At 45.2% G+C, this 24,196-nt stretch overlaps 1 protein-coding gene across 3 annotated transcripts in view; it reads left to right on the top strand.

Annotated features, from left to right (window-relative positions):
- LOC137638797 (metallo-beta-lactamase domain-containing protein 1) overlaps positions 1-24,196 on the top strand; it is an 89,405-nt gene that overhangs the window by 48,974 nt on the left and 16,235 nt on the right. For all 3 annotated transcript variants that reach the window (XM_068371168.1, XM_068371170.1, XM_068371169.1), the window contains exon 4: positions 21,524-21,637. In XM_068371168.1, the coding sequence (XP_068227269.1) occupies positions 21,524-21,637 (114 nt within the window). The remainder of the gene's footprint in view (positions 1-21,523; positions 21,638-24,196) is intronic.

Raw genomic sequence — 24,196 nt, forward strand, 5'->3', positions numbered from 1 at the left:
TACAGCAAATCCTTGTAAAGAGAGGTTTTTCAAAGCCAGTTGCGTAGCTCATGGCAGGATACCTCCGGGAGTCATTGTCTGCAGTGTATCAGGCGAAGTGGTCCGTCTTTGTGGTTGGTGTCGTGGATGGGGTCTCTTTCCTCTCAGTACTTCTATTCCAACAATAGCTGACTTTTTACTGTACCTCAGGGAGGAAAAACTCTATTCTGTGTCGGGAGTGAAAGGCTTTCACTCAGCCTTGAACCTTGTCTTTGAACTAAATGGAGTTAACATTTCCTCCTCGACGGAATTGTCACTCCTCATATGGAATTTTGAGCGTTCTTGCCCTCAGTCTGAAGTTTGACCACCTTGGAATGTTGTCAAGGTCTTTTGTTCCTGGAGAAGACCCCATATGAGCCTCTCCGTTAAACCTCAGACAAGGACTTGACCTTAAAGACGGCTTTTCTTCTGCCCCTGGACTCAGCAAAGAGAGTCAACGAGTTACATGGTTTCTCATACGACATTGCCCATTCAAGGGGATGGGGGCAGGTCATACTACAGGTGTGTAGTGGATCATAGATTCGGGCTTTTTCGGATTGAGAGTCTCTGATCTGTAACAGATGATCCTTATCAATTGTTGTTATGGCCCATAAGGGCGCTAAGGTTATATCTCAAAAGGACTAGAAGAGCTGAACCCCAGATCAACAGGCTCTTCATTAGCACGGGGAGGGCCAAAATGAGAATTAAGAAAAACTTGATCTCCTCTTGGATCTGGTGAGTGATAGAAAGGGCACTGGCTTCAGACACCTTGCCGTCTGGTAGATGTCCCCATGCACATGTCAGGAGAGTAAATACTTCTCTGGCATTCCGTAAGAATTTTTATGTAAAACAGGTACTTTAAGCGGGCACTACCTCCAAGACAACCCACAGGAGCCTAAGCACATTCTCGATAGGTCCTGTGGTGGCTGCTCAAAACGTGATCTAAACACCTCAGCTTCCTTGTGGGACAAATATCAGAGGGTCGAGGTCGGACGTTACCCGTGAGTAAGTCTAGGAGGAATGTGTGAGTGATTAGCCACTTCCTACTTCATTTTCTCCTCTCTTGGGGTGTTTCATCCGAGGGACTCTGCACAGCTGACCTGGATTTTCTGTGAGTGAGTATCACGCTCTTTGGAGATCCTAATATATGTGAATATATTTGTTATGTCCCTGTCCTCCTGTCAGGGTGGAGGCAGGAAGAAGTGTGTATTAGTAAAGGGCACAGTCTGAATATGCACTAATCCCTCTCTAACAAAATGATTCTTTATTTTCCAATACTGATTGCCTAGACCATCATCCTAAGAGGATAACGTGATGTGGGATCCCTCAAGGTCAACCTGTACGAGAGGACATCCAGCTAGTTGATCACAGACTTCCATCCACCTAAGGGTGAGTCTCCATTGTAAAGAGCAGAAGGTTTGTATGTTGCTCTGGAACAAATGACAAATTTGGAATTAATCTGTATTTTTAAATATTTAACTTAGCCGGTGAATATATAATAGCTGCAACTCTGTTGCTCGACAGACACATACATAAAAACTCGCCAGCGATCGCTATACAGGTTGCGGGTGTGCCCACCAGCGCCAACTGTCGGCCAGATACCACTCTCGATGTAAACAAAACCTCAATTTCTTCTCTGTCGACGTGTCGACAAGACGTACTTTACTCGCTGTTGAACCTGGAGTTTTTCCCATCATATTTGGTGAAGTACTTTAATTTGGTTTGAGCTTTCGCAGTACAGGTGTTTTTCTTCAAATAAATCCTTGAACTCTTTTTTGAATCGGATTAATTGTTGATGACTTAGATCGTTTTTTGGAATTTTCCCTTGACTAATTCAAAATGGCTGACCCTTCTCAAGTTCCCAAGTTCAGAAAATGTAATGCTAGGGACTGTCATAGGCGTCTTCCAAAGGCTTCTCTCGACCCTCACACTGTTTGTTCCAATTGTCGGGGTAAAACCTGTCAATTGGAAGATCGGTGTGAGGAATGCGTGGGCCTTTCGGAATTCGATTTTATCGAATTTGATAAATATACACGCAGACTAGAGAGAGATAGGGTAAGGAGAAGTTCTTCTAGGTCGGTAGATTTTTCCTCTCCACATGTCCCTGAACCTAATCCTTCCCCTGTAGTGGTTGTTCCTAACCCCCCTCCTAGCACTCAGGAACCGTCTATGCAAGACATGATGCGTGCTATTCATGCCTTGGGGGAGAGAGTTGAGGCCTTAGCAAGTGACCGAAATCAACTCATGGCAGACGTAAAGGAACTCAAGTGCCAAAGTGCCACGGCGGAAAGTGTTAAAGTGCCTAGTGTTTCTCAAAGTGTTGTGAACAGTGTTGCGCTCGAGGGTTCGTCTGTTCGTGCCTGTCGTCCACCTAGTCCGGGACCTCTTGCAAGCTCCCAAGCCCAGGGGAGAAGCAATGTCGTACGACTCATGGGTTCGAGAGGCCTTGATCAGCGAACAGACGTTCCCTCTATGGTATCAGGCGTATCTCTCCAAGATCGCCCCTACCAACGTAAGACGAGAGAGCCCATTTTTACCTCGTCGTCCGAAGGTGTTTCTCGTAAGAAACCTTGGACCAAGGTCTCCAGACCTTTAAAGCGTAAGTCGGTCCCTTCAGGACAAGTCCAACGTCCCGGTTGTAGCCACTGGGACAGTTCGGACCCGTTGCCGTCATCTGATGACTGCTCGCCGCCTAAGAGAGGCAAAGTTGTGCCGTCTCATTCGCTCACCCCGTCTGTTACCGCACCTGCTTCCGTAGACCCTAAATGGGTGTTACTGCAAGACATGCAGTCCAAGCTTGCGTCCTTGATGGAGGACTACAATGCGGAGAAGGTTTCCGTTGAACCTACTGGCCATCAACCATCCAAGCGGTCTGTTGTGCGTCCTATTGACGTTGAGGTAGCTTTCTCGCGTCAACCAGTTGGGGTAGTACCCCCACCGATGCGACCCAGTGTGGATTTCCAGCCGCACGTTGACGTTAGGCAACGCACTGATGTGATTGGTGACGTTCAGGACGTTCATCAACCATCAGAGTTGACTTGTTTTGACGCGGTGCGTCAACCTCCGCAACCCGGTTTGGTGTTGACTGCACAACCCAGACGGTCTAAACAGTCTCGGGTGGACGCTGTGCGTCTTCGCGCACCTGTTGTTGTTGACAGTTCCCAGACTGTTCAGCAGTTCCAGGACGCTGCGTCCGGCTCCGTCACGTATGCACCAGTGCGACCGGACTCTGCGAGTCAAACGTTGCCTACTCCTTTGCCGTTTTCTCATCAGTTATCGGATGAGGAACTGTCAGATGAGGACGTTGCTGAACCACATCCTGAGGATCAACCTTCAGAACTTGATGAGCCTAAAGCAGTTCAACCATCCTTGGACTTTAGAAAAGTCATGGCTGTTTTTAAAGAGTTGTTCCCTGATCACTTTATTTCTGTGGCTCCTCGTTCGCCGCCGTCAGAGTTTGTCTTAGGCGTTCCTACTACCATGCCTGCCTTTACTAAACTCGTTCTCTCTCGCTCATCCAAGAGAGCTTTACGGCTGTTAGGCGATTGGTTAGAGACCAAGAGGAGTTTAGGGAAGACAGCATTTGCCTTCCCCCCATCTAAACTCTCGTCTAGATCGAGCGTCTGGTATGCCACGGGAGAAGTTCTCGGCTTGGGAGTTCCTGCCTCTGCCCAGGGCGACTTCTCAAGTCTTGTAGACTCTCCCCGCCGCCTTGCCATGAGACGCTCGAAGATTTGTTGGTCACCCTCGGACCTGGACCACCTTCTTAAAGGCATCTTTAGGGCGTTCGAAGTCTTTAACTTCCTGGACTGGTGTTTAGGAGCCCTGAGTAGGAAAATCTCTTCTGCCGATAAGGATGTTTCCTTACTCATTATGTCCTGCATGGACAAGGCCGTCCGTGATGGGTCCAACGAACTTGCCGCTTCATTCACGTCCGGAGTCCTGAAGAAACGAGAGTCTCTATGCTCTTTCCTGTCTGCTGGAGTGACGCCATGCCAAAGATCTGAGCTTCTCTTTGCGCCCTTGTCTAAGTGCCTGTTTCCTGAAGTCTTGGTTAAGGAAATTGCCTTGTCTTTAGTGCAGAAGGACACCCACGATCTAGTTGCGTCCTCGGCTCGCAAAGCTCCCCCTTTGCCTGCATTGTCTGCTAGGCCTAGGATAGACACTCCAGCGTCTCGGTTTATCCCGCCCTTTCGTGGCAGAGCCTCCAGCAGGGGAGGTGCTCGTGCCGAAGGGAAGAGAGGGAAGAGAAAAGGATCCAAGTCCTCTAAGGGCAGAGTCTGACTGCCCGCAACTTCAGACAGCAGTAGGTGCCAGACTCAAGAACTTCTGGCAAGCCTGGGAGAAGAGAGGCGCAGATCAACAATCTGTGAGGTTGCTCAGAGAGGGGTACAAAATCCCTTTTGTACGCAAACCCCCTCTAGCGACGTCCCCCATCGATCTCTCTCCCAGGTACCGAGAGGAAGAAAAGAGACAAGCCCTGAAACTGGAAGTGTCTCTTTTGCTAGAGAAGGGAGCGGTGGTCAAAGTCTCGGACCTTCAATCACCGGGGTTTTACAACCGTCTCTTCCTAGTATCAAAGAAGACAGGAGGTTGGAGACCGGTGCTAGACGTCAGTGCTCTGAATGTCTTTGTCACAAAGACGAAGTTTACCATGGAGACCACAAAGTCAGTCCTAGCAGCGGTCAGAAAGGAAGACTGGATGGTCTCTCTAGACCTAAGGGATGCCTACTTCCACATCCCCATTCACTCAGACTCCCAACCTTTTCTGAGATTCGTCTTCGACGATGTGGTGTACCAGTTTCGGGCCCTGTGCTTTGGCCTAAGCACAGCTCCTCTCGTGTTTACGAGGCTTATGAGGAATGTGGCAAAATTCCTCCACTTATCGGACATCCGAGCCTCCCTTTATTTGGACGACTGGCTGCTCAGAGCCTCTTCCAGTCATCGCTGTCTGAAGGATCTCAATTGGACTCTAGATCTGACCAAGGAATTGGGACTCCTAGTCAACTTGGAAAAGTCACAGCTGGTCCCATCCCAAACTATTCTGTATTTAGGGATGGAGATTCACAGTCAAGTTTTTCGGGCTTTTCCGTCGGCCCCCAGAATAGATCAAGCCCTGCTCTCCATCCAGAAGATGCTGAAGAAAGAACGCTGCTCAGTCAGACTGTGGATGAGTCTGGTAGGAACGCTGTCATCCCTGGAGCAATTTGTCTCACTAGGAAGGCTACACCTCCGTCCTCTTCAATTCCATCTGGCTTTTCACTGGAAAAAGGACAAGACGCTAGAGGCGGTCTCGATCCCGATTTCCGAAAAGATAAAGTCTTGTCTGACTTGGTGGAAGGACAATATCAGCCTACGAGAGGGTCTTCCCCTGGCAGTTCAGATACCCAACCACGTTCTCTTCTCGGACGCATCGGACTTGGGCTGGGGCGCGACGCTGGACGGTCGGGAATGCTCAGGTCTGTGGAACTCGAGTCAGAGGAGCATGCATATCAACAGCAAGGAGCTTTTGGCGGTTCATCTGGCCTTGATAAGCTTCGAGAATCTCCTTCGAGGCAAGGTGGTGGAGGTCAACTCGGACAACACCACGGCCTTGGCGTACATTTCCAAACAGGGAGGTACCCACTCACTGACTTTGTACGAGATCGCAAGGGACCTGCTCATCTGGTCAAAAGATCGAGGCATCTCCCTAGTAACGAGGTTTATCCAGGGCGACTTGAACGTCCTAGCAGATTGTCTCAGTCGGAAAGGTCAAGTAATTCCAACCGAATGGACCCTCCACAAGGATGTGTGCAAGAGACTTTGGGGGACTTGGGGTCAACCCACCATAGATCTCTTTGCAACCTCGCTGACCAAGAGGCTTCCAATCTATTGCTCTCCAGTCCCGGACCCAGCAGCAATACATATAGATGCCTTCCTCCTAGATTGGTCACATCTAGACCTTTACGCATTCCCACCATTCAAGATTGTCAACAAGGTACTGCAGAAATTCGCCTCTCACGAAGGGACAAGGTTGACGTTAGTTGTTCCCCTCTGGCCCGCGAGAGAATGGTTCACCGAGGTACTTCGATGGCTAGTAGACGTTCCCAGAAGTCTTCCTCTAAGAGTAGACCTTCTACGTCAGCCACACGTAAAGAAGGTACACCAAAGCCTCCACGCTCTTCGTCTGACTGCCTTCAGACTATCGAAAGACTCTCGAGAGCTAGAGGCTTTTCGAAGGAGGCAGCCAGTGCGATTGCTAGAGCAAGGAGAGCGTCTACCATTAGAGTCTACCAATCGAAGTGGGAAGTCTTCCGAGACTGGTGCAAGTCAGTTTCCGTATCCTCGACCAGTACCTCTGTAGCCCAAATAGCTGATTTTCTCTTATACCTGAGAAAAGTACGATCCCTTTCAGCTCCTACTATCAAGGGCTACAGAAGCATGTTGGCCTCGGTCTTCCGGCATAGAGGCTTAGATCTTTCCAACAATAAAGATCTGCAAGACCTCCTTAAGTCTTTCGAGACCTCTAAGGAGCGTCGTTTGGCTACACCTGGGTGGAATTTAGACGTGGTCCTAAGATTCCTCATGTCAGGCAGGTTTGAGCCTTTACAGTCAGCCTCCCTGAAAGATCTCACTCTTAAGACTCTTTTCCTGGTATGCTTAGCCTCGGCTAAAAGAGTCAGTGAGCTTCATGCCTTCAGCAAGAACATCGGGTTTTCGTCAGAAAAAGCTACTTGTTATCTGCAGCTTGGTTTCCTAGCCAAAAATGAGCTACCTTCTAGTCCTTGGCCTAAATCTTTCGATATTCCTAGCTTATTGGAGATCGTAGGCAATGAACTAGAAAGAGTCTTATGCCCTGTTAGAGCTCTTAAGTTCTACTTAGCTCGTACTAAACCTTTACGAGGCCAATCTGAAGCGTTATGGTGTTCGGTTAAGAAACCATCCTTGCCTATGTCAAAGAATGCTTTGTCATATTTTATCAGATTGTTAATACGAGAAGCTCATTCACACTTGAGTGAGGAAGACCGATCTTTGCTTAAGGTTAAGACGCACGAGGTTAGAGCTGTAGCAACTTCCGTGGCCTTTAAGCAAAATAGATCTCTGCAAAGTATCATGGACGCGACCTATTGGAGAAGCAAGTCAGTGTTCGCGTCATTTTACTTGAAAGATGTCCAGTCTCTTTACGAGAACTGCTACACACTGGGACCATTCGTAGCAGCGAGTGCAGTAGTGGGTGAGGGCTCAACCACTACAATTCCCTAATTCCATATCCTTTTAATCTGTCTCTTGAAATGTTTTAATGTTGTTTTTATGGGTTGTCCGGAAGGCTAAGAAGCCTTTCGCATCCTGGTTGATTTGGCGGGTGGTCAAAGTCATTTCTTGAGAGCGCCCAGATTAGGGGTTTGATGAGGTCCTGTTGTATGGGTTGCAGCCCTTGATACTTCAGCTCCTGGGGGTCTGTCAGCATCCTAAGAGGATCGCTGGGCTCCGTAAGGAAGACGTACTTACAAGGCAGAGTAATCGTCTAAGTCGACTTCCTTACCAGGTACCTATTTATTTTGGTTTTGTTATATTGATAACTGTCAAAATGAAATAAAAAACTCTTAGCTTATACGATGTAAACATAATTAACTCTGGTCTCTACCCACCTCCTTGGGTGTGAATCAGCTATTATATATTCACCGGCTAAGTTAAATATTTAAAAATGATATTTTAATTATAAAATAAATTTTTGAATATACTTACCCGGTGAATATATAAATTAAACGACCCTCCCTTCCTCCCCAATAGAGACGCAGTGGGATGAGAAGAAATTGAGGTTTTGTTTACATCGAGAGTGGTATCTGGCCGACAGTTGGCGCTGGTGGGCACACCCGCAACCTGTATAGCGATCGCTGGCGAGTTTTTATGTATGTGTCTGTCGAGCAACAGAGTTGCAGCTATTATATATTCACCGGGTAAGTATATTCAAAAATTTATTTTATAATTAAAATATCATTTTTCTTAGCAATACAAACCTGGAGCTAGCTCTTTACACATATTGTACCTGCCAGCACCTACACCCAAAAGTCCTGCTGCAATTATAAAAGTGGCGGTTAGTCGCTAGTGCTGGTGGGAACGGTGGGGCTAGCCTACCCCACTCCTCCCCCGCTAACTTGCAGTGGATAGTTATACCCCCCATAAAAAGAGCTTATTGGTTGGTTCCAGCTTCAACAAAATAAATACTCCATAGTGAAGAGCAGGTTTGTATTGCTAGGAAAAATAAAATTTTCAATATTTAACTTAGCCGGTGATTATAATAGCTGCAACTCTGTTGCTCGACAGAAAACTCTAATGTAAAATTCGCCAGCGATCGCTACACAGGTTGCGGGTGTGCCCAACAGCGCCATCTGTCGTCCAGATACCCAGTACTCAATGTAAACAAAGAACTCAATTTTCTCTCTGTCGTGCTCCCGACAAGACGTGCTTAGTCGCTGTTGCTAAACTGGATTTGTTTTCACAACTAATTGGTGAAGTACACTATTCTAGTTTTGAGCTTTCGCTATGCAGGTGTTTTATCTTCATCTTAAATCTTGAACTCGTTTTGGATAGATTTAATTATGGTGACAAAGAGAGTATGGACTTTCTTTCACTTTTAAATGGCCGACCCTTCCCTTAGCGGAAGTGTGTTTAGGCTTTTAGTAATTATATCACGTTATAGATTTTCCTCTATATATTTTATATCTCTCCGCCTTTATTAGGCCTCTTCGATTAACTTTCCATTTATTATAAACATATAAAAATAATTTTAATGTTTTGTTTATATAGACCTTTCCTGAGAGTAGGCGGTCCTAACTTGGAAACCGAAGTTAATCAACGTTGAGCCCTTTATATCGTAATTAGCTTTTATAGAGCTAAGGATTTAAAACTTTTTAAATGTAATATTTTATGAAAGAATTTCTTTGATAGTCTTCGTACTGTTTTCAAAGATGAACTAACGTTTAGTTTATTTATGCTACGCAGTTGTTGACGTTCAGGACGTTCAACATGCGCTCTATCGTTACGATAGAGAGAGAGTGTATCACGGTTTCACTTTGCAGTAAGAGTAAATCGATTCTGACGTTTTGTTCATTCTTTCTTAGCCTAAATGTTTTAAATTCTATTTTAAAGGAACTTTTTATTTGAAAAACCTTTCAGTTTTTTCCTTTAGTCAAATAACATGTTTTTTTGACGAAATATAATTGGGCTCTTCTCTTAGGTGCGAAATCAAGAGAGAAAGGGAGAGAGAGATAGAGACGGAGGGAGAGAGAGGAGAGAAAACGTTCCGTTCAAGTGGGTAACGTTGTTCTCGTGTTACTCTCGTCCCTAGTCGCTGTACGGGGAGGAAGGATAAAACGTTTTAGTTTTTTATTCTCGTCCCCAGGCTATGTGCGGTGAGAGATTGAAAACGTAGTTATATGAACTAGTGTTTAGTCTCTTTCCCAGCCACTGATTTTTTTATCTTTAAATATGTTTTCTGTTTTTTGCTGGTATTAATGAGCTTGCATTATACGACTGATTTCGCAATTACTACCTTTTAATGAAGGGTAGAATTGCGTGTTTCAGGTAGAAATCAGTAAAAATTTCAGTGAAATAAGTGCAAAACAGAAAATCGAAGTGATAAAGTGATATGCGCAAAGTGTTACAGTGTTGCGTCCGAGGGTTCGTCTGTTCGTGCCTGTCGTTCACCTAGTCCGGGACCTCTTACATGCTCCCAAGCCCAGGGGAGAAGTAATGTCAAACGACTTATGGGTTCGAGAGGCCTTGACCAACGAACAGACGTTTTCCCTCTATGGTATCGGGTGTATCTTACCAAGATCTCCCCTACCATAAGACGAGAGAGACGTTGTTTCTCCTCGTCATCCGAAGGCTTTTCGCATAAGAAACCTGTCACAAGGTTTCGAAGCCCTTAAGCGAAAGTCAGTCCTTTCAGGACAGGTCCAGCGTCCTGGTTACAACCATTAGGACAGCTCTGACCCTATGCAGTCATCGGATAACTGCTCGCCGCCTAACAAAAGCGTAACACAGACTCCGAGAGTCTTTTTTTGTAGGCAAAGTGTTGCGGTCACAGACGTTACCCTCGTCTCTTACCACAACCATTTCCGTTGATCCTTAATGGGTTGTATGGCAAGACATGCAGTATATGCTTGCCTCCCTTATGGAAGACTATTCTGCCGATTAGTCCGTTGAGTCTAGCCGTTTATCTCATCGATATCCTGACTTTCAGCCAACCTAACGTTCCTTTGTGCTTACTGTTGACGTTGGCGTAGCTTAGTCACGTCAGTCAGGTTGTTTAGAACCACACTCGATGCGGTCTCGTGTGGTTTTTCAGCCGCATTTGGACGTTAGGCCACTTGCTGAGGCTCCTGTTGACGTTCAAGACGTTCACTAACAATCGGAGTTGACTTGTTTTGACGCTGTGCGTCAACCTCCGCATTCTAGAGTTGTTTTGACTGCTCAGTCTAGGCAGTCAAAGCAGTCTCGAGTGGACGCTGTGCGTCCTCACGCACCTGTTGTGGTTGACAGTTCAGTTGTTGACAGTTCACAGACTGTCAAGCAGTTACATGACGTTGCGTTTTGGTCCGCTACTAATGCACCAGTGAGTGTGGACTCTGCTTGTAAAGCATTGCCACCACGGTAGGTCTCTCCCTTGCTTGAGACTCAGCTTTTATCGGACAAGGTTCCTGTAGATGAGGAAGTTGCTGTTCCCCCTCCTACTGATATTCCCTTGAGGACTCTGTCAGATGGAGAGGAGCCTAAAGCTGCTTAGCCTCCTATGGTCTTTAATTAAATCATGATGATTTTTTTTAAGGATCTTTGTCCGGATCTTTTTGTAACTGCTGCTCCTCGTTCGCCTGAACGTCAGAGCTTACACTAGGCCTAGCCCTTCGAAGCCGTTGTTTTTAAGCTAGTGCTCTCTCGCTCTCTAGAGATTTACGTTGGCTAGGCGACTGGTTTTTCACCAGGAGGAGTTTGGGGGATACAGCCTTTGCTTTCCCTTCTTTTAAACTGGTTTATAGAGCGAGAGTCTGATATGACACGAGAGAAGTTCTCAGCTTGGGAGTTCATGCCTCTGCCCAGATAGACTTCTCAATTCTCGTAGACTCTCCCTGGCGCCTGGCCAGGAGACGCTCCAAGTTGTTTACAGGTCAACTTCACAGCTGTTTTCGAGCCTTTGAAGTTTTGCTGTACAATTATGTCACGCATAACAAGGCTTTCAGGGATGGTAAACGGTACCGCCTCAGTCGCTAACCCCGTCTGTTGCCACACCTGCTCCCGTAGACCCTAAATGGGCTTTGCTGCAAGACATGCAGTCCAAGCTTGCGTCCTTGATAGAGGACTTTAATGCGGAGAAGGTTGCTACCGAACCTTCTGGCCAACAACCTTCCAACCGGTCGGTTGTGCGCCCTGTTGACGCTGAGGTAACCTACTCGCGTCTGCCAGTTGAGGTGGTTCCTCCACCGATGCGACCCAGTGTGGGTTGCCAGCCGCACGTTGACGTTAAGCGACGCTCGGAGGTGGTTGTTGACGTTCAGGACGTTCAACAACCAGCAGAGGTGACTTGTTTTGACGCAGTGCGTCAACCTCAGCAACCCAGTAGGGTGTTGACTGCACAACCCAGACGGTCTAGACAGTCTCGGGTTGACGCTGTGCTTCCTCGCGCACCCATGGTTGTTGACAGTTCACAGACTGTGCAGCAGTTCCATGATATTGCGTCCGGCTCCGTCACGCATCCACCAGTGCGACCGGACTCAGCGAGCCAGACGTTGCCCACTCCGTTGCCGTTTCCTCATCAGTTTTCGGATGAGGAACCCTCTGATGAGGACGTTGCTGAACAACAAGACGATCAGCCCCCAGAATAGATCAAGCCCTGCTATCCATCCAGAAGATGCTGAAGAAGGAACGCTGCTCAGTCAGGCTGTGGATGAGTCTGGTAGGGACGCTGTCATCCGTGGAACAATTTGTGTCACTAGGAAGACTACACCTCCGTCCTCTTCAATACCATCTAGCTTTTCACTGGAAAAAGGACAAGACGCTAGAAGCGGTCTCGATCCCGGTTTCCGAAAAGATAAAGTCTTGTCTGACTTGGTGGAAGGACAATATCAACCTAAGAGAGGGTCTTCCCCTGGCTGTTCAGACTCCCAACCACGTTCTCTTCTCGGACGCATCGGACGTGGGCTGGGGCGCGACACTAGACGGTCGGGAATGCTCAGGACTGTGGAACTCGAGTCAGAGGAGCATGCATATCAACTGCAAGGAGCTGTTGGCAGTACATCTGGCCTTGAAAAGCTTCAAGTCTCTCCTTCGAGGCAAAGTGGTGGAAGTTAACTCGGACATCACCACGGCCTTGGCGTACATCTCCAAACAAGGAGGTACCCACTCACTGACGTTGTACGAGATCACAAGGGACCTGCTCATCTGGTCAAAAGGTCAAGACATCTCCCTAGTAACGAGGTTCATCCAAGGCGACTTGAACGTCATAGCAGATTGTCTCAGTCGGAAAGGGCAAGTAATTCCAACCGAATGGACCCTCCACAAGGATGTGTGCAAGAGACTTTGGGCCACTTGGGGTAAAACCATCCATAGATCTCTTTGCAACCTCGCTGACCAAGAGGCTTCCAATCTATTGCTCTCCAGTCCCAGACCCAGCAGCAATACATATAGATGCTTTCCTCCTAGATAGGTCACATCTGGATCTCTACGCATTCCCACCGTTCAAGATTGTCAACAAGGTACTGCAGAAGTTCGCCTCTCACGAAGGGACAAGGTTGACGTTAGTTGCTTCCCTCTGGCCCGCGAGAGAATGGTTCACCGAGATACTTCGATGGTTAGAAGACGTTCCCAGTAGTCTTCCTCTAAGGGTAGACCTTCTACATCAGCCACACGTAAAGAAGGTACTCCAAAGCCTCCACGCTCTTCGTCTGACTGCCTTCAGACTATCGAAAGACTCTCGAGAGCTAGAGGCTTTTCGAAGGAAGCAGCCAGTGCGATTGCTAGAGCAAGGAGAGCTTCTTCCATTAGAGTCTACCAATCGAAGTGGGAAGTCTTCCGAGACTGGTGCAAGTCAGTTTCTGTATCCTCGACCAGTACCTCTGTAGCTCAAATAGCTGTTTTTCTCTTATACCTGAGAAAAGGACGATCCCTTTCAGCTCCCACTATCAAGGGCTACAGAAGCATGTTGGCATCGGTCTTCCGGCATAGAGGCTTAGATCTTTCCAAACATAAAGATCTGCAAGACCTCCTTAAGTCTTTTGAGACCACCAAGGAGCGTCGTTTGGCTACCCCTGGATGGAATTTAGACGTGGTACTAAGATTCTTCATATCAGACAGGTTGGAGCCGTTACAATCAGCCTCCCTGAAAGATCTCACTCTTAAGACACTTTTCCTGGTATGCTTAGCCTCGGCTAAAAGAGTCAGTGAGATTCATGCCTTCAGCAAGAACATAGGATTTTCGTCAGAAAAAGCCACTTGTTCGCTACAACTTGGTTTTCTAGCCAAAAATGAGCTGCCTTCTCGGCCTTGGCCTAAATCTTTCGATATTCCCAGCTTATCGGAGATCGTAGGCAATGAACTAGAAAGAGTCTTATGCCCTATTAGAGCTCTTAAGTTCTATTTAAAGCGTACTAAACCTTTACAAGGCCAATCTGAAGCTTTATGGTGTTCAGTTAAGAAACCATCCTTGCCTTTGTCAAAGAATGCTTGGTCAGATTTTATCAGATTGTTAATACGAGAAGCTCATTCACATCTGAGTGAGGAAGACCGAACTTTGCTTAAGGTGAAGACGCACGAAGTTAGAGCTGTAACAACTTCCGTGGCCTTTAAGCAAAATATATCTCTGCAAAGTATAATGGACACAACCTATTGGAGAAGCAAGTCAGTGTTCGCGTCATTTTACTTGAAAGATGTCCAGTCTCTTTACAAGAACTGCTACACACTGGGACCATTCGTAGCAGCGAGTGCAGTAGTGGGTGAGGGCTCAACCACTACAATTCCCTAATTCCATAACCTTTTTAATCTTTCTCTTGAAATGTTTTTATTGTTGTTTTTGGGTTGTCCGGAAGGCTAAGAAGCCTTTCGCATCCTGGTTGATTTGGCGGGTGGTCAAAGTCATTTCTTGAGAAGCGCCTAGATTAGGGGTTTTGATGAGGTCCTGTTGTATGGGTTGCAACCCTTGATACTTCAGATCCTAGGGGTCGATCAGCATCCTAAGAGGATCGCGAGGCTCCGTAAGGAAGACGTACTTAAAAAGGCAGAGTAATTGTTCAAGTCGACTTCCTTACCAGGTACCTATTTATTTTGTTTTTGTTATTTTGATAACTTCTAAAATGAAATAAAAATTCTTAGCTCATAATAATGTAAACATTTTTTGCTGGTCTCTACCCACCCCCCTGGGTGTGAATCAGCTATTATAATCACCGGCTAAGTTAAATATTGAAAAATGTTATTTTTCAATATTAAACTTAGCCGGTGATCATATAGCTGTCAGCTCTGCTGCCCGACAGAAAAACCTAAGGACAAAATACGCCAGCGATCGCTATACAGGTGGGGGTGTACATCAACTGCGCCATCTGTCGAGCAGGTACTCAAGTACTCCATGTCAACACAGAACCAATTTTCTCTCTGTCGTGCCACTGGCAAGACCTACTAAATACGCTGTTACTAACTGGATTTGTTTTCACAACTATTTGGTGAAGTACACTATTCCAGTTTTGAGCTTTCGCTATGCAGGGGTTTTATCTTCATCTCAAAACTTGAACTCGTTTTGGATAGATTTAATTATGGTGACAAAGAGAGTATGGACTCTCTTTCACTTTTAAATGGCCGACCCTTCCCTTAGACGGAAGTGTGTTTAGGTTTTTAGTAATTTTGCTTAACACGTTATAGATCTATATATTTTATATCTCCCCGCCTTTATTAGGCCTCTTCGATTAACTTTCCATTTATTATAAACATATAAAAATAAATTTTTATGTTTTGTTTATATGCGACCTTTCCTGATAGTAGGCGGTCCTAACTTGGAACCGAAGTTAATCAACGTTGAGCCCGTTATATCGTATTTAGCCTTTAAAGAATTTAAAACTTTTTTAATTTAATGTTTTATGAAAGAATTTCTTTGATAGTCTCGTACTGTTTTCAAAGATGAACTAACGTTTAGTTTTTTAGACTACGCAGTTGTTGACGTTCAGGACGTTCAACATGCGCTCTATCGTTACGATAGAGAGAGAGTGTATCACGGTTTCACTTTGCAGTAAGAGTAAACCGATTCTGACGTTTCGTTCATTCTTTCTTAGCTTAAATGGTTTAAATTCTAAATTAAAGGAACTTTTTATTTGGAAAACCTTTCAGTTTTTTCCTTTAGCCAAATAACATGTTTTGACGATATATAATTGGGCTCTTCTCTCAGGTGCGAAATCAAGAGAGAAAGAGAGAGAGAGATAGAGACGGAGGGAGAGAGAGGAGAAAAAACGTTCCGTTCAAGCGGGTAACGTTGTTCTCGTGTTACTCTCCTCCCTAGTCGCTGTACGGGGAAGAAGGTAAAACGTTTCTAGGGTTTTATTCTTGTCCCCAGGCTATGTGCGGTGAGAGATTGTAAACGTAGTTTATTTGAACTAGTGTTTAGTCTCTTTCCCAGCCACTGAATTCTTTATCTTTATATATATTTTCTGTTGCATTATACGACTGTTTTCGCAATTACTACCTTTTAATGAAGGGTAGGATTGCGTGTTTCAGGTAGAAATCAGTAAAAGTTTCGATTTCAGTGAAATAAGTGCAAAACAGAAAATCGAAGTGATAAAGTGATATGCGCAAAGTGTTACAGTGTTGCGTCCGAGGGTTCGTCTGTTCGTGCCTGTCGTTCACCTAGTCCGGGACCTCTTGCAAGCTCCCAAGCCCAGGGGAGAAGTAATGTCGAACGACTTATGGGTTCGTCAGGCCTTGATCAACGAACAGACGTTTTCCCTCCATGGTTTCGGGCGTATCTACCCAAGATCGCCCCACCCACACAAAGACGAGAGAGCCCATTTACTTCTCGTCTGCGGAAGAGGTTTCTCGTAAGAAACCTTGGACCAAGGTCTCGCAGCTTATTAAGCGCAAGTCGGTCCCTTCCGCGCAAGTCCAACGGCCCAGGTGTAGCCACTGGGTCAGTTCGGACTCGCTGCAGTCTTCCGATGACTGCACACCTCCTAAGAGAGGCAAAGCGGTACCGCAACAGGCAGTAACACCGTCTGTTGCCGCACCTGCTACTGTAGACCCTAAGTGGTCTTTGCTACAGTCTATGCAGACACAGTTAGCATCTTTTATGCAGGAGTATCGTGCGGAGAAGGTTGACGCTGCACCCGTTAGCCTACAACCAACCACGGTTGTGCGTACAGTAGACGCTGACGCTACCTGCTCCCGCACTCCGCCTGTGAGAGTTCCACCACCCATGCGCAGTGTACCCTGCCAGCCGCACGTTGACGTTCACAGACGCACGCTACCCTCCGTTGACGTTCGCGAGTTACCACAACAACAGGAGGGTGGAGTTAAGTTGCTTTGTTTTGACGCTGTGCTTCAACCTCCGCAACCCACTGTGGTTACCGCTACTCTCCCGCAGCAGACTAGTCAGTCAGGAGTAGAGGCTTCCCCACACAGCTATGGTTGTTGCCAGCTCACAGACTGTCAAGCAGTTACTTGACGTTGCCTTCTGGTCTGCTACTAATGCACCAGTGCTGTATGTCCTCACGCACCTGTTGTGGTTGACAGTTCAGTTTTTGACAGTTCACAGACTGTCAAGCAGTTACATAACGTTGCCTTCTGGTCTGCTGCTAATGCACCAGTGAGACCCTCACTGAGATAACCTAGCTTTTCTCGGACAAGGTTCCTATAGATGAGAAAGTGCTGTTCTCCCTCCTACTGATATTCCTTTGAGGACTCTGTCATTTGGAGAGGAGCCTTAAGCTGCTTAGCCTCCTATGGACTTTAATTAAATCATGATGATTTTTTAAGGATCTTCGTCCGGATCTTGTAACTGCTGCTCCTCGTTCGCCTAACGTCAGAACTTACACTAGGCCTAGCTACTTCGAAGCCGTTGTTGTTAAGCTAGTGCTCTCTCGCTCTCCTAGAGAGCGTTACGTTGGCTAGGCGACTGGTTTTTGCACCAGGAGGAGTTTTAGGGATACAGCCTTTGATTTCCCTTCTTTTAAACTGGCTTATAGAGCGAGAGTCTGATAGGACACGAGAGAAGTTCTCGGCTTGGGAGTTCATGCCTCTGCCCAGGTAGACTTCTCAATTCTGGTAGACTCGCCCTGGCGCCTAGCCAGGAGACGCTCCAAGTTGTTTACAGGTCAACTTCTCAACTTTTGTCGAGCCTTTGAAGTTTTGCTGTACTATTACGTCACACATAACAAGGCTTCCAGGGATGGTAAATGGTTCCGCCTCAGTCGCTAACCCCGTCTGTTGCCACACCTGCTCCCGTAGACCCTAAATAGGCTTTGCTGCAAGACATGCAGTCCAAGCTTGTGTCCTTGATAGAGGACTTAAATACGGAGAAGAACCTTCTGGCCAACAACCTTCCAACCGGTTGGTTGTGCGCCCTGTTGATGCTGAGGTATCCTACTCGCGTCTGCCAGTTGAGGTGGTTCCTCCACCGATGCGACCCAGTGTGGGTTGCCAGTCGCACGTTGACGTTAAGCGACGCTCGGAGGTGGTTGTTGACGTTCAGTGTTTCACTAGGAAGACGTTCAACAACCAGCAGAGGTGACTTGTTGTGACACAGTGCGTCAACCTCAGCAACCCGGTAGGGTGTTGACTGCACAACCCAGACAGTCTAGACAGTTTCGGGTTGACGCTGTACTTCCTCACGCACCCATGGTTGTTGACAGTTCACAGACTGTGCAGCAGTTCCATGATATTGCGTCCGGCTCCGTCACGCATCCACCAGTGCGACCGGATTCAGCGAGTCAGACGTTGCCCACTCCGTTGCCGTTTCCTCATCAGTTTCGGATGAGGAACCCTCTGATGAGGACGTTGCTGAACAAGACGATCAACCCCCAGCCCTGCTATCCATCCAGAAGATGCTGAAGAAGGAACGCTGCCCAGTCAGGCTGTGGATGAGTCTGGTAAGGACACTGTCATCCGTGGATCAATTTGTGTCACTAGGAAGACTACACCTCCGTCCTCTTTTATACCATCTAGCTTTTCACTGGAAAAAGGACAAGACGCTAGAAGCGGTCTCGATCCCGGTTTCCGGAAAGATAAAGTCTGGTCTGACTTGGTGAAAGGACTATATCAACCTTTGAGAGGGTCTTCCCCTGACTGTTCAGACTCCCAACCACGTTCTCTTCTCGGACGCATCGGACGTAGGCTGGGGTGCGACTTTAGACGGTAGGGAATGCTCGGGATTATGGAACTCGAGTCAAAGGACAATGCATTTCAACTGCAAGAAGCTACTGGCAGTACGTCTGACCTGGAAAAGCTTCAGGTCTCTCCTTCAAGGCAAAGTGGTGGAGGTGAACTCGGACAACACCACGGCTTTGGCGTACATCTCCAAGCAAGGAGGGACCTACTCTCTGACATGGTACGAGATCGCAAGGGACCTCCTCACCTGGTCAAAAGGTCTAGACATTTCACTAGTAACGAGGTTCATCCAAGGCAACTTGAATGTCATGGCAGATTGTCTCAGTCGGAAGGGACAAATAATTCCAACAGAATGGACCCTCCACAAGGATGTATGCAAGAGACTTTGGGCCACCTGGGGCCAGCCAACCATAGATCTCTTCGCAACCTCGATGACCAAGAGGCTCCCAATAGTTTGCTCACCAATCCCGGACCCAGCAGCAGTTCATATAGATGCCTTTCTACTAGATTGGTCACATTTAGATCTATATGCATTCCCTCCGTTCAAGATTGTCAACAAGGTACTGCAGAAGTTCGCCTCTCACGAAGGGACAAGGTTGACGCTAGTTGCTTCCCTCTGGCCCGCGAGAGAATGGCTCACCGAGGTACTTCGATGGCTAGTAGACGTTCCCAGAACACTTCCCCTAAGGGTGGACCTTCTACGTCAGCCACGCGTAAAGAAGGTACACCAAGGCCTCCACGCTCTTCGTCTGACTGCCTTCAGACTATCGAAAGACTCTCGAGAGCTAGAGGCTTTTCGAAGGAGGCAACCAGAGCGATTGCTAGAGCAAGGAGAACATCCACCCTTAGAGTCTACCAATCGAAGTGGGAAATCTTCCGAAACTGGTGCAAGTCAGTATCCGTATCCTCGACCAGTACCTCTGTAACTCAAATAGCTGACTTTCTCTTATATCTGAGGAAAGAACGATCTCTTTCAGCTCCCACTATCAAGGGTTACAGAAGCATGTTGGCATCAGTCTTCCGTCACAGAGGCTTAGATCTTTCCAACAATAAAGATCTACAGGACCTCCTTAAGTCTTTTGAGACCACGAAGGAGCGTCGTTTGGTTACACCTGGTTGGAATTTAGACGTGGTACTAAGATTCCTTATGTCAGACAGGTTCGAACCGCTACAATCAGCCTCCCTGAAAGATCTCACCGTTAAGACTCTTTTCCTGATATGCTTAGCCACAGCTAAAAGAGTCAGTGAGATTCATGCCTTCAGCAAGAACATCGGATTCTCATCCGAAACGGCTACATGTTCTACAACTTGGTTTTCTAGCCAAACACGAGCTGCCTTCTCGGCCTTGACCAATATCGTTCGATATTCCAAACTTATCGTATGGTTGGAAATGAACTAGAAAGAGTCTTATGTCCTGTAAGAGCTCTTAAGTTCTATTTAAAAACCTTTACGAGGCCCGTCTGAAGCTTTATGGTGTTCAGTTAAGAATCCATCTTTGCCTATGTCAAAGAATGCTTTATCCTATTTTATCAGACTGTTAATACGAGAAGCTCATTCCCATCTGAATGAGGAAGACCAAGCTTTGCTGAAGGTAAGGACACACGAAGTTAGAGCTGTCGCAACTTCCGTGGCCTTTAAACAAAATAGATCTCTGCAAAGTATATTCGACGCAACCTATTGGAAAAGCAAATCAGTGTTCGCGTCTTTTTATCTTAAGAATGTCCAGTCTCTTTACGAGAACTGCTACACTCTGGGACCATTCGTAGCAACGAGTGCAGTAGTGGGTGAGGGCTCAACCACTACAATTCCCTAATTCCATAACCTTTTTTAATCTTTCTCTTGAAATGTTTTATTATTGTTTTTGGGTTGTCCGGAAGGCTAAGAAGCCTTTCGCATCCTACTTGATTTGGCGGGTGGTCAAAGTCATTTCTTGAGAAGCGCCTAGATTAGAGGTTTTGATGAGGTCCTTTAGTATGGGTTGCAACCCTTCATACTTCAGCTCCTAGGAGTCGCTCAGCATCCTATGAGGATCGCGAGGCTCAGTAAGGAAGACGTACTTAAAAAGGCAGAGTAATTGTTCAAGTCGACTTCCTTACCAGGTACTTATTTATTTTATGTTTGTTATTTTGAATAACTGCTAAAATGAAATACAAAATACTTAGCTCATAAGAATGTCAACATGTAATGCTGGTCTCTACCCACCCCCCTGGGTGTGAATCAGCTATATGATCACCGGCTAAGTTTAATATTGAAAAATGTTATTTTCATTAGTAAAATAAATTTTTGAATATACTTACCCAGTGATCATAGATTAAAGGACCCTCCCTTCCTCCCCAATAGAGACCCAGTGGGCCGAGGAGAAAATTGGTTCTGTGTTGACATGGAGTACTTGAGTACCTGTTGACAGATGGCGCAGTTGATGTACACCCCCACCTGTATAGCGATCGCTGGCGTATTTTGTCCTTAGGTTTTTCTGTCGGGCAGCAGAGCTGACAGCTATATGATCACCGGGTAAGTATATTCAAAAATTTATTTTACTAATGAAAATAACATTTTTATAATAAAATAAATTTTTGAATATACTTACCCGGTGATTATAAATTAAAGGACCCTCCCTTCCTCCCTAATAGAGACGCAGTGGGACGAGGAGAAAATTGAGTTCTTTGTTTACATTGAGTACTGGGTATCTGGACGACAGATGGCGCTGTTGGGCACACCCGCAACCTGTGTAGCGATCGCTGGCGAATTTTACCTTAGAGTTTTCTGTCGAGCAACAGAGTTGCAGCTATTATAATCACCGGGTAAGTATATTCAAAAATTTATTTTATTATGAAAATAACATATTATTTCTAAATTTGTCATATATCTTAAAATATCACTACTGTACATCTCTCTATAATAAAAAAGATAAGTTAGATGTATTTTGGTTTAGTCCTTTTAAATGAAAATTTCATATTAATACAGTTCTTCATATCATATGTTACTGCTCTGTGTTATAGGCCATGATCATTATTATCTAAGATATCAGAATAAAGGTATTTTAGAGTTTGTTTATCTTTTTTTATATTGGTACCCTTTCTTTTCTTAGGTCATTGTAAACATTCTTAGTACAGTATGATTAATTGTATTTTTATATTGGTGAATTTAACATTATTACCATCATGTTTTCCAGGTGAACCTTTCAAAATAGATGACAGTCTACAAATTATTCCCACTCCAGGACATACAACAGCTGATGTTAGTGTAATCGTAAAAACAGTAGATCTTGGGACTGTAATAGTAGCAGGTTTGTTTTCCTTTGTTGTTTGATAAATATCGCTATTAGTTTAGAAATTAACTGGCCATAGCTTTTATGTTTATAGATGCATGGACTTTTTATTTCCCTGACTCGCCTGAGGTTCATATGGGTTTATCTTCGAAAAACTACTCTTTTATCAATATCTTTTAAAAATTTCTTATTTTCACTCTGCCCCCATTACCAGTCTCCCCTAATATCCTATTACCATATAGATGGTGTTTTCTGCCAAGAAGCATAGTCTGTACTTCAGTCGTTCTCATCAAGCTCATTGTTGTCCGATGTTTTGTCGGCACTGCTTTTCCAGATCAAGGAGTCATTGCATAATACTTTAGAATTACTGTATAGTTAGCTTAATCAGATTGAGAATTTTTTTTTAAGTTTCACTATTCACTGATATGTCCCAGGAAAGGTAGAAAGCTACGATAGATTTTCTTCACCTATCAGGGATGTGGACAGAAAGGGAATCTTACCTGCACATAATCTGCCTGGAACTGTTTGCAATATTCAAAGCTGTATGGGCTCAGGCATTGCTAGTGATAAGGAAGTGTATGACAATGTTTACAGATAACATGGCAGCACTGGTTTACATTCCGAAATAAGAGGTCAGAGCTGTTTTTATCCATTGCAGAAGCACCACTGTTTGCAGGTGATCTTACTCTTACCTCAAATTATTCTAGGGATGTTAGATGTCCTTGCAAATTAGTAGAGCAAAAAAAGTACTTCCTAGCAAGTGGTCTTAAAACTCAATAGTATCTGGAAAATTGGAATTGGTGGGTAATACCCAATATAGACATGTTCGAGGCTTTACTCAATATGAAGTTGGAAGTATTGTGTTCCAGTGCCGGATACTTTGACAGGGAAAGTCGATGCCATGTTGCAGGACTATTAAAATCTGGACATTCATGCATTCCCCCGTGAATATGTACTACTGCAACATCCCCTTCTTTCTCTTAACCTTGCTGGTTTCGTGAGGTTGCCCGTCCTCCCATGCTATTGATGCGTTATAGCGGGAGCTGCAGTCCTGAAGATCCTTCTGGGAGCATTGGATAGTGTTTTACAATTGTCCTAGGGTGACTTTTTCACTTTTCCACTCAGCCTGCATGTTTGACCAGGCGGCATGGGTCTTGGGAACTTGTTCCCTGTATCTACTTCTTTTCCATCCATTGGAACTCTCTACCTTGTTCTAATGTTGACAGGTAGACCTCCCTTTGTACCGCCTTACCCATTCTTAGGCTTCCCTTAGCTTTTGGTAGGCTAACGGCTGGTTGTGAGGACTTTTCCTCTTTGCCTCCTTACTGCAGACCCCTTAGAACCCCATTCTCATTCTAATCCTTCAGTTAAGCCTTCCTGCCTTGCCGCCTCACCAATTTCTAAGTCTCCCTTCCTTTCCCCCTCCCCCTTTGTGCCTGCTGGTGCATCTACTTGCTGTGCAACCTTGATCCCCTCCCAGTCCAGTTCCCTGGTGACTGAAGTATCCTTCGTTGCTATATATATGGATGGGATGGTTTTTAGGCTATCTAGTCTGACCCTAGGTAGCCAAGATTTTATTTTTTATCTGGATTATTCTCTCTGCCGCCTTCCTAGTTCCCCCTTCCCCTTTCTAGTTATGCCATACCCTTTACTGTCCTAGGAACTACAGTTCCATTGGTCTAGTCTACTTAACCTAGCATTTGAGTTTTCCCTCATCCACTAGGCAGGTTAGGCTTACTTGCACAGTACTTCCTATGGCCTAACCTTACATATATATATATATATATATATATATATATATATATATATATATATATATATATATATATATATATATATATATATACTGTATATAGATATATATATAGATATATATATAGATATATATATATATATATATATATATATATATATACACACATATATATACATACATACACACACACATATATATATATATATATATATATATATATATATACATACATATATACATACATATGTATATATATATATATATATATATATATATATATATATATATATATATATATATATATATATATATATATATATATATATATATATATATATATATATATATATATGTGTGTGTGTGTGTGTGTGTGTGATGTCGCCGTGGTTGTTTAACTTGTATGTTGATGGAGTGGTGAGAGAGGTGAATGCTCGAGTGCTTGGACGAGGATTAAAACTGGTAGACGAAAATGACCATGAATGGGAGGTAAATCAGTTGTTGTTTGTGGATGATACTGTACTGGTTGCAGACACAGAAGAGAAGCTTGGCCGATTAGTGACAGAATTTGGAAGAGTGTGTGAGAGAAGGAAGTTGAGAGTTAATGTGGGTAAGAGTAAAGTTATGAGATGTACGAGAAGGGAAGGTGGTGCAAGGTTGAATGTGATGTTGAATGGAGAGTTACTTGAGGAGGTGGATCAGTTTAAGTACTTGGGGTCTGTTGTTGCAGCAAATGGTGGAGTGGAAGCAGATGTATGTCAGAGAGTGAATGAAGGTTGCAAAGTGTTGGGGGCAGTTAAGGGAGTAGTAAAAAATAGAGGGTT

This window comes from Palaemon carinicauda, chromosome 3 (genome assembly GCF_036898095.1).
Source record: "Palaemon carinicauda isolate YSFRI2023 chromosome 3, ASM3689809v2, whole genome shotgun sequence".
NCBI lineage: Eukaryota > Metazoa > Arthropoda > Malacostraca > Decapoda > Palaemonidae > Palaemon > Palaemon carinicauda.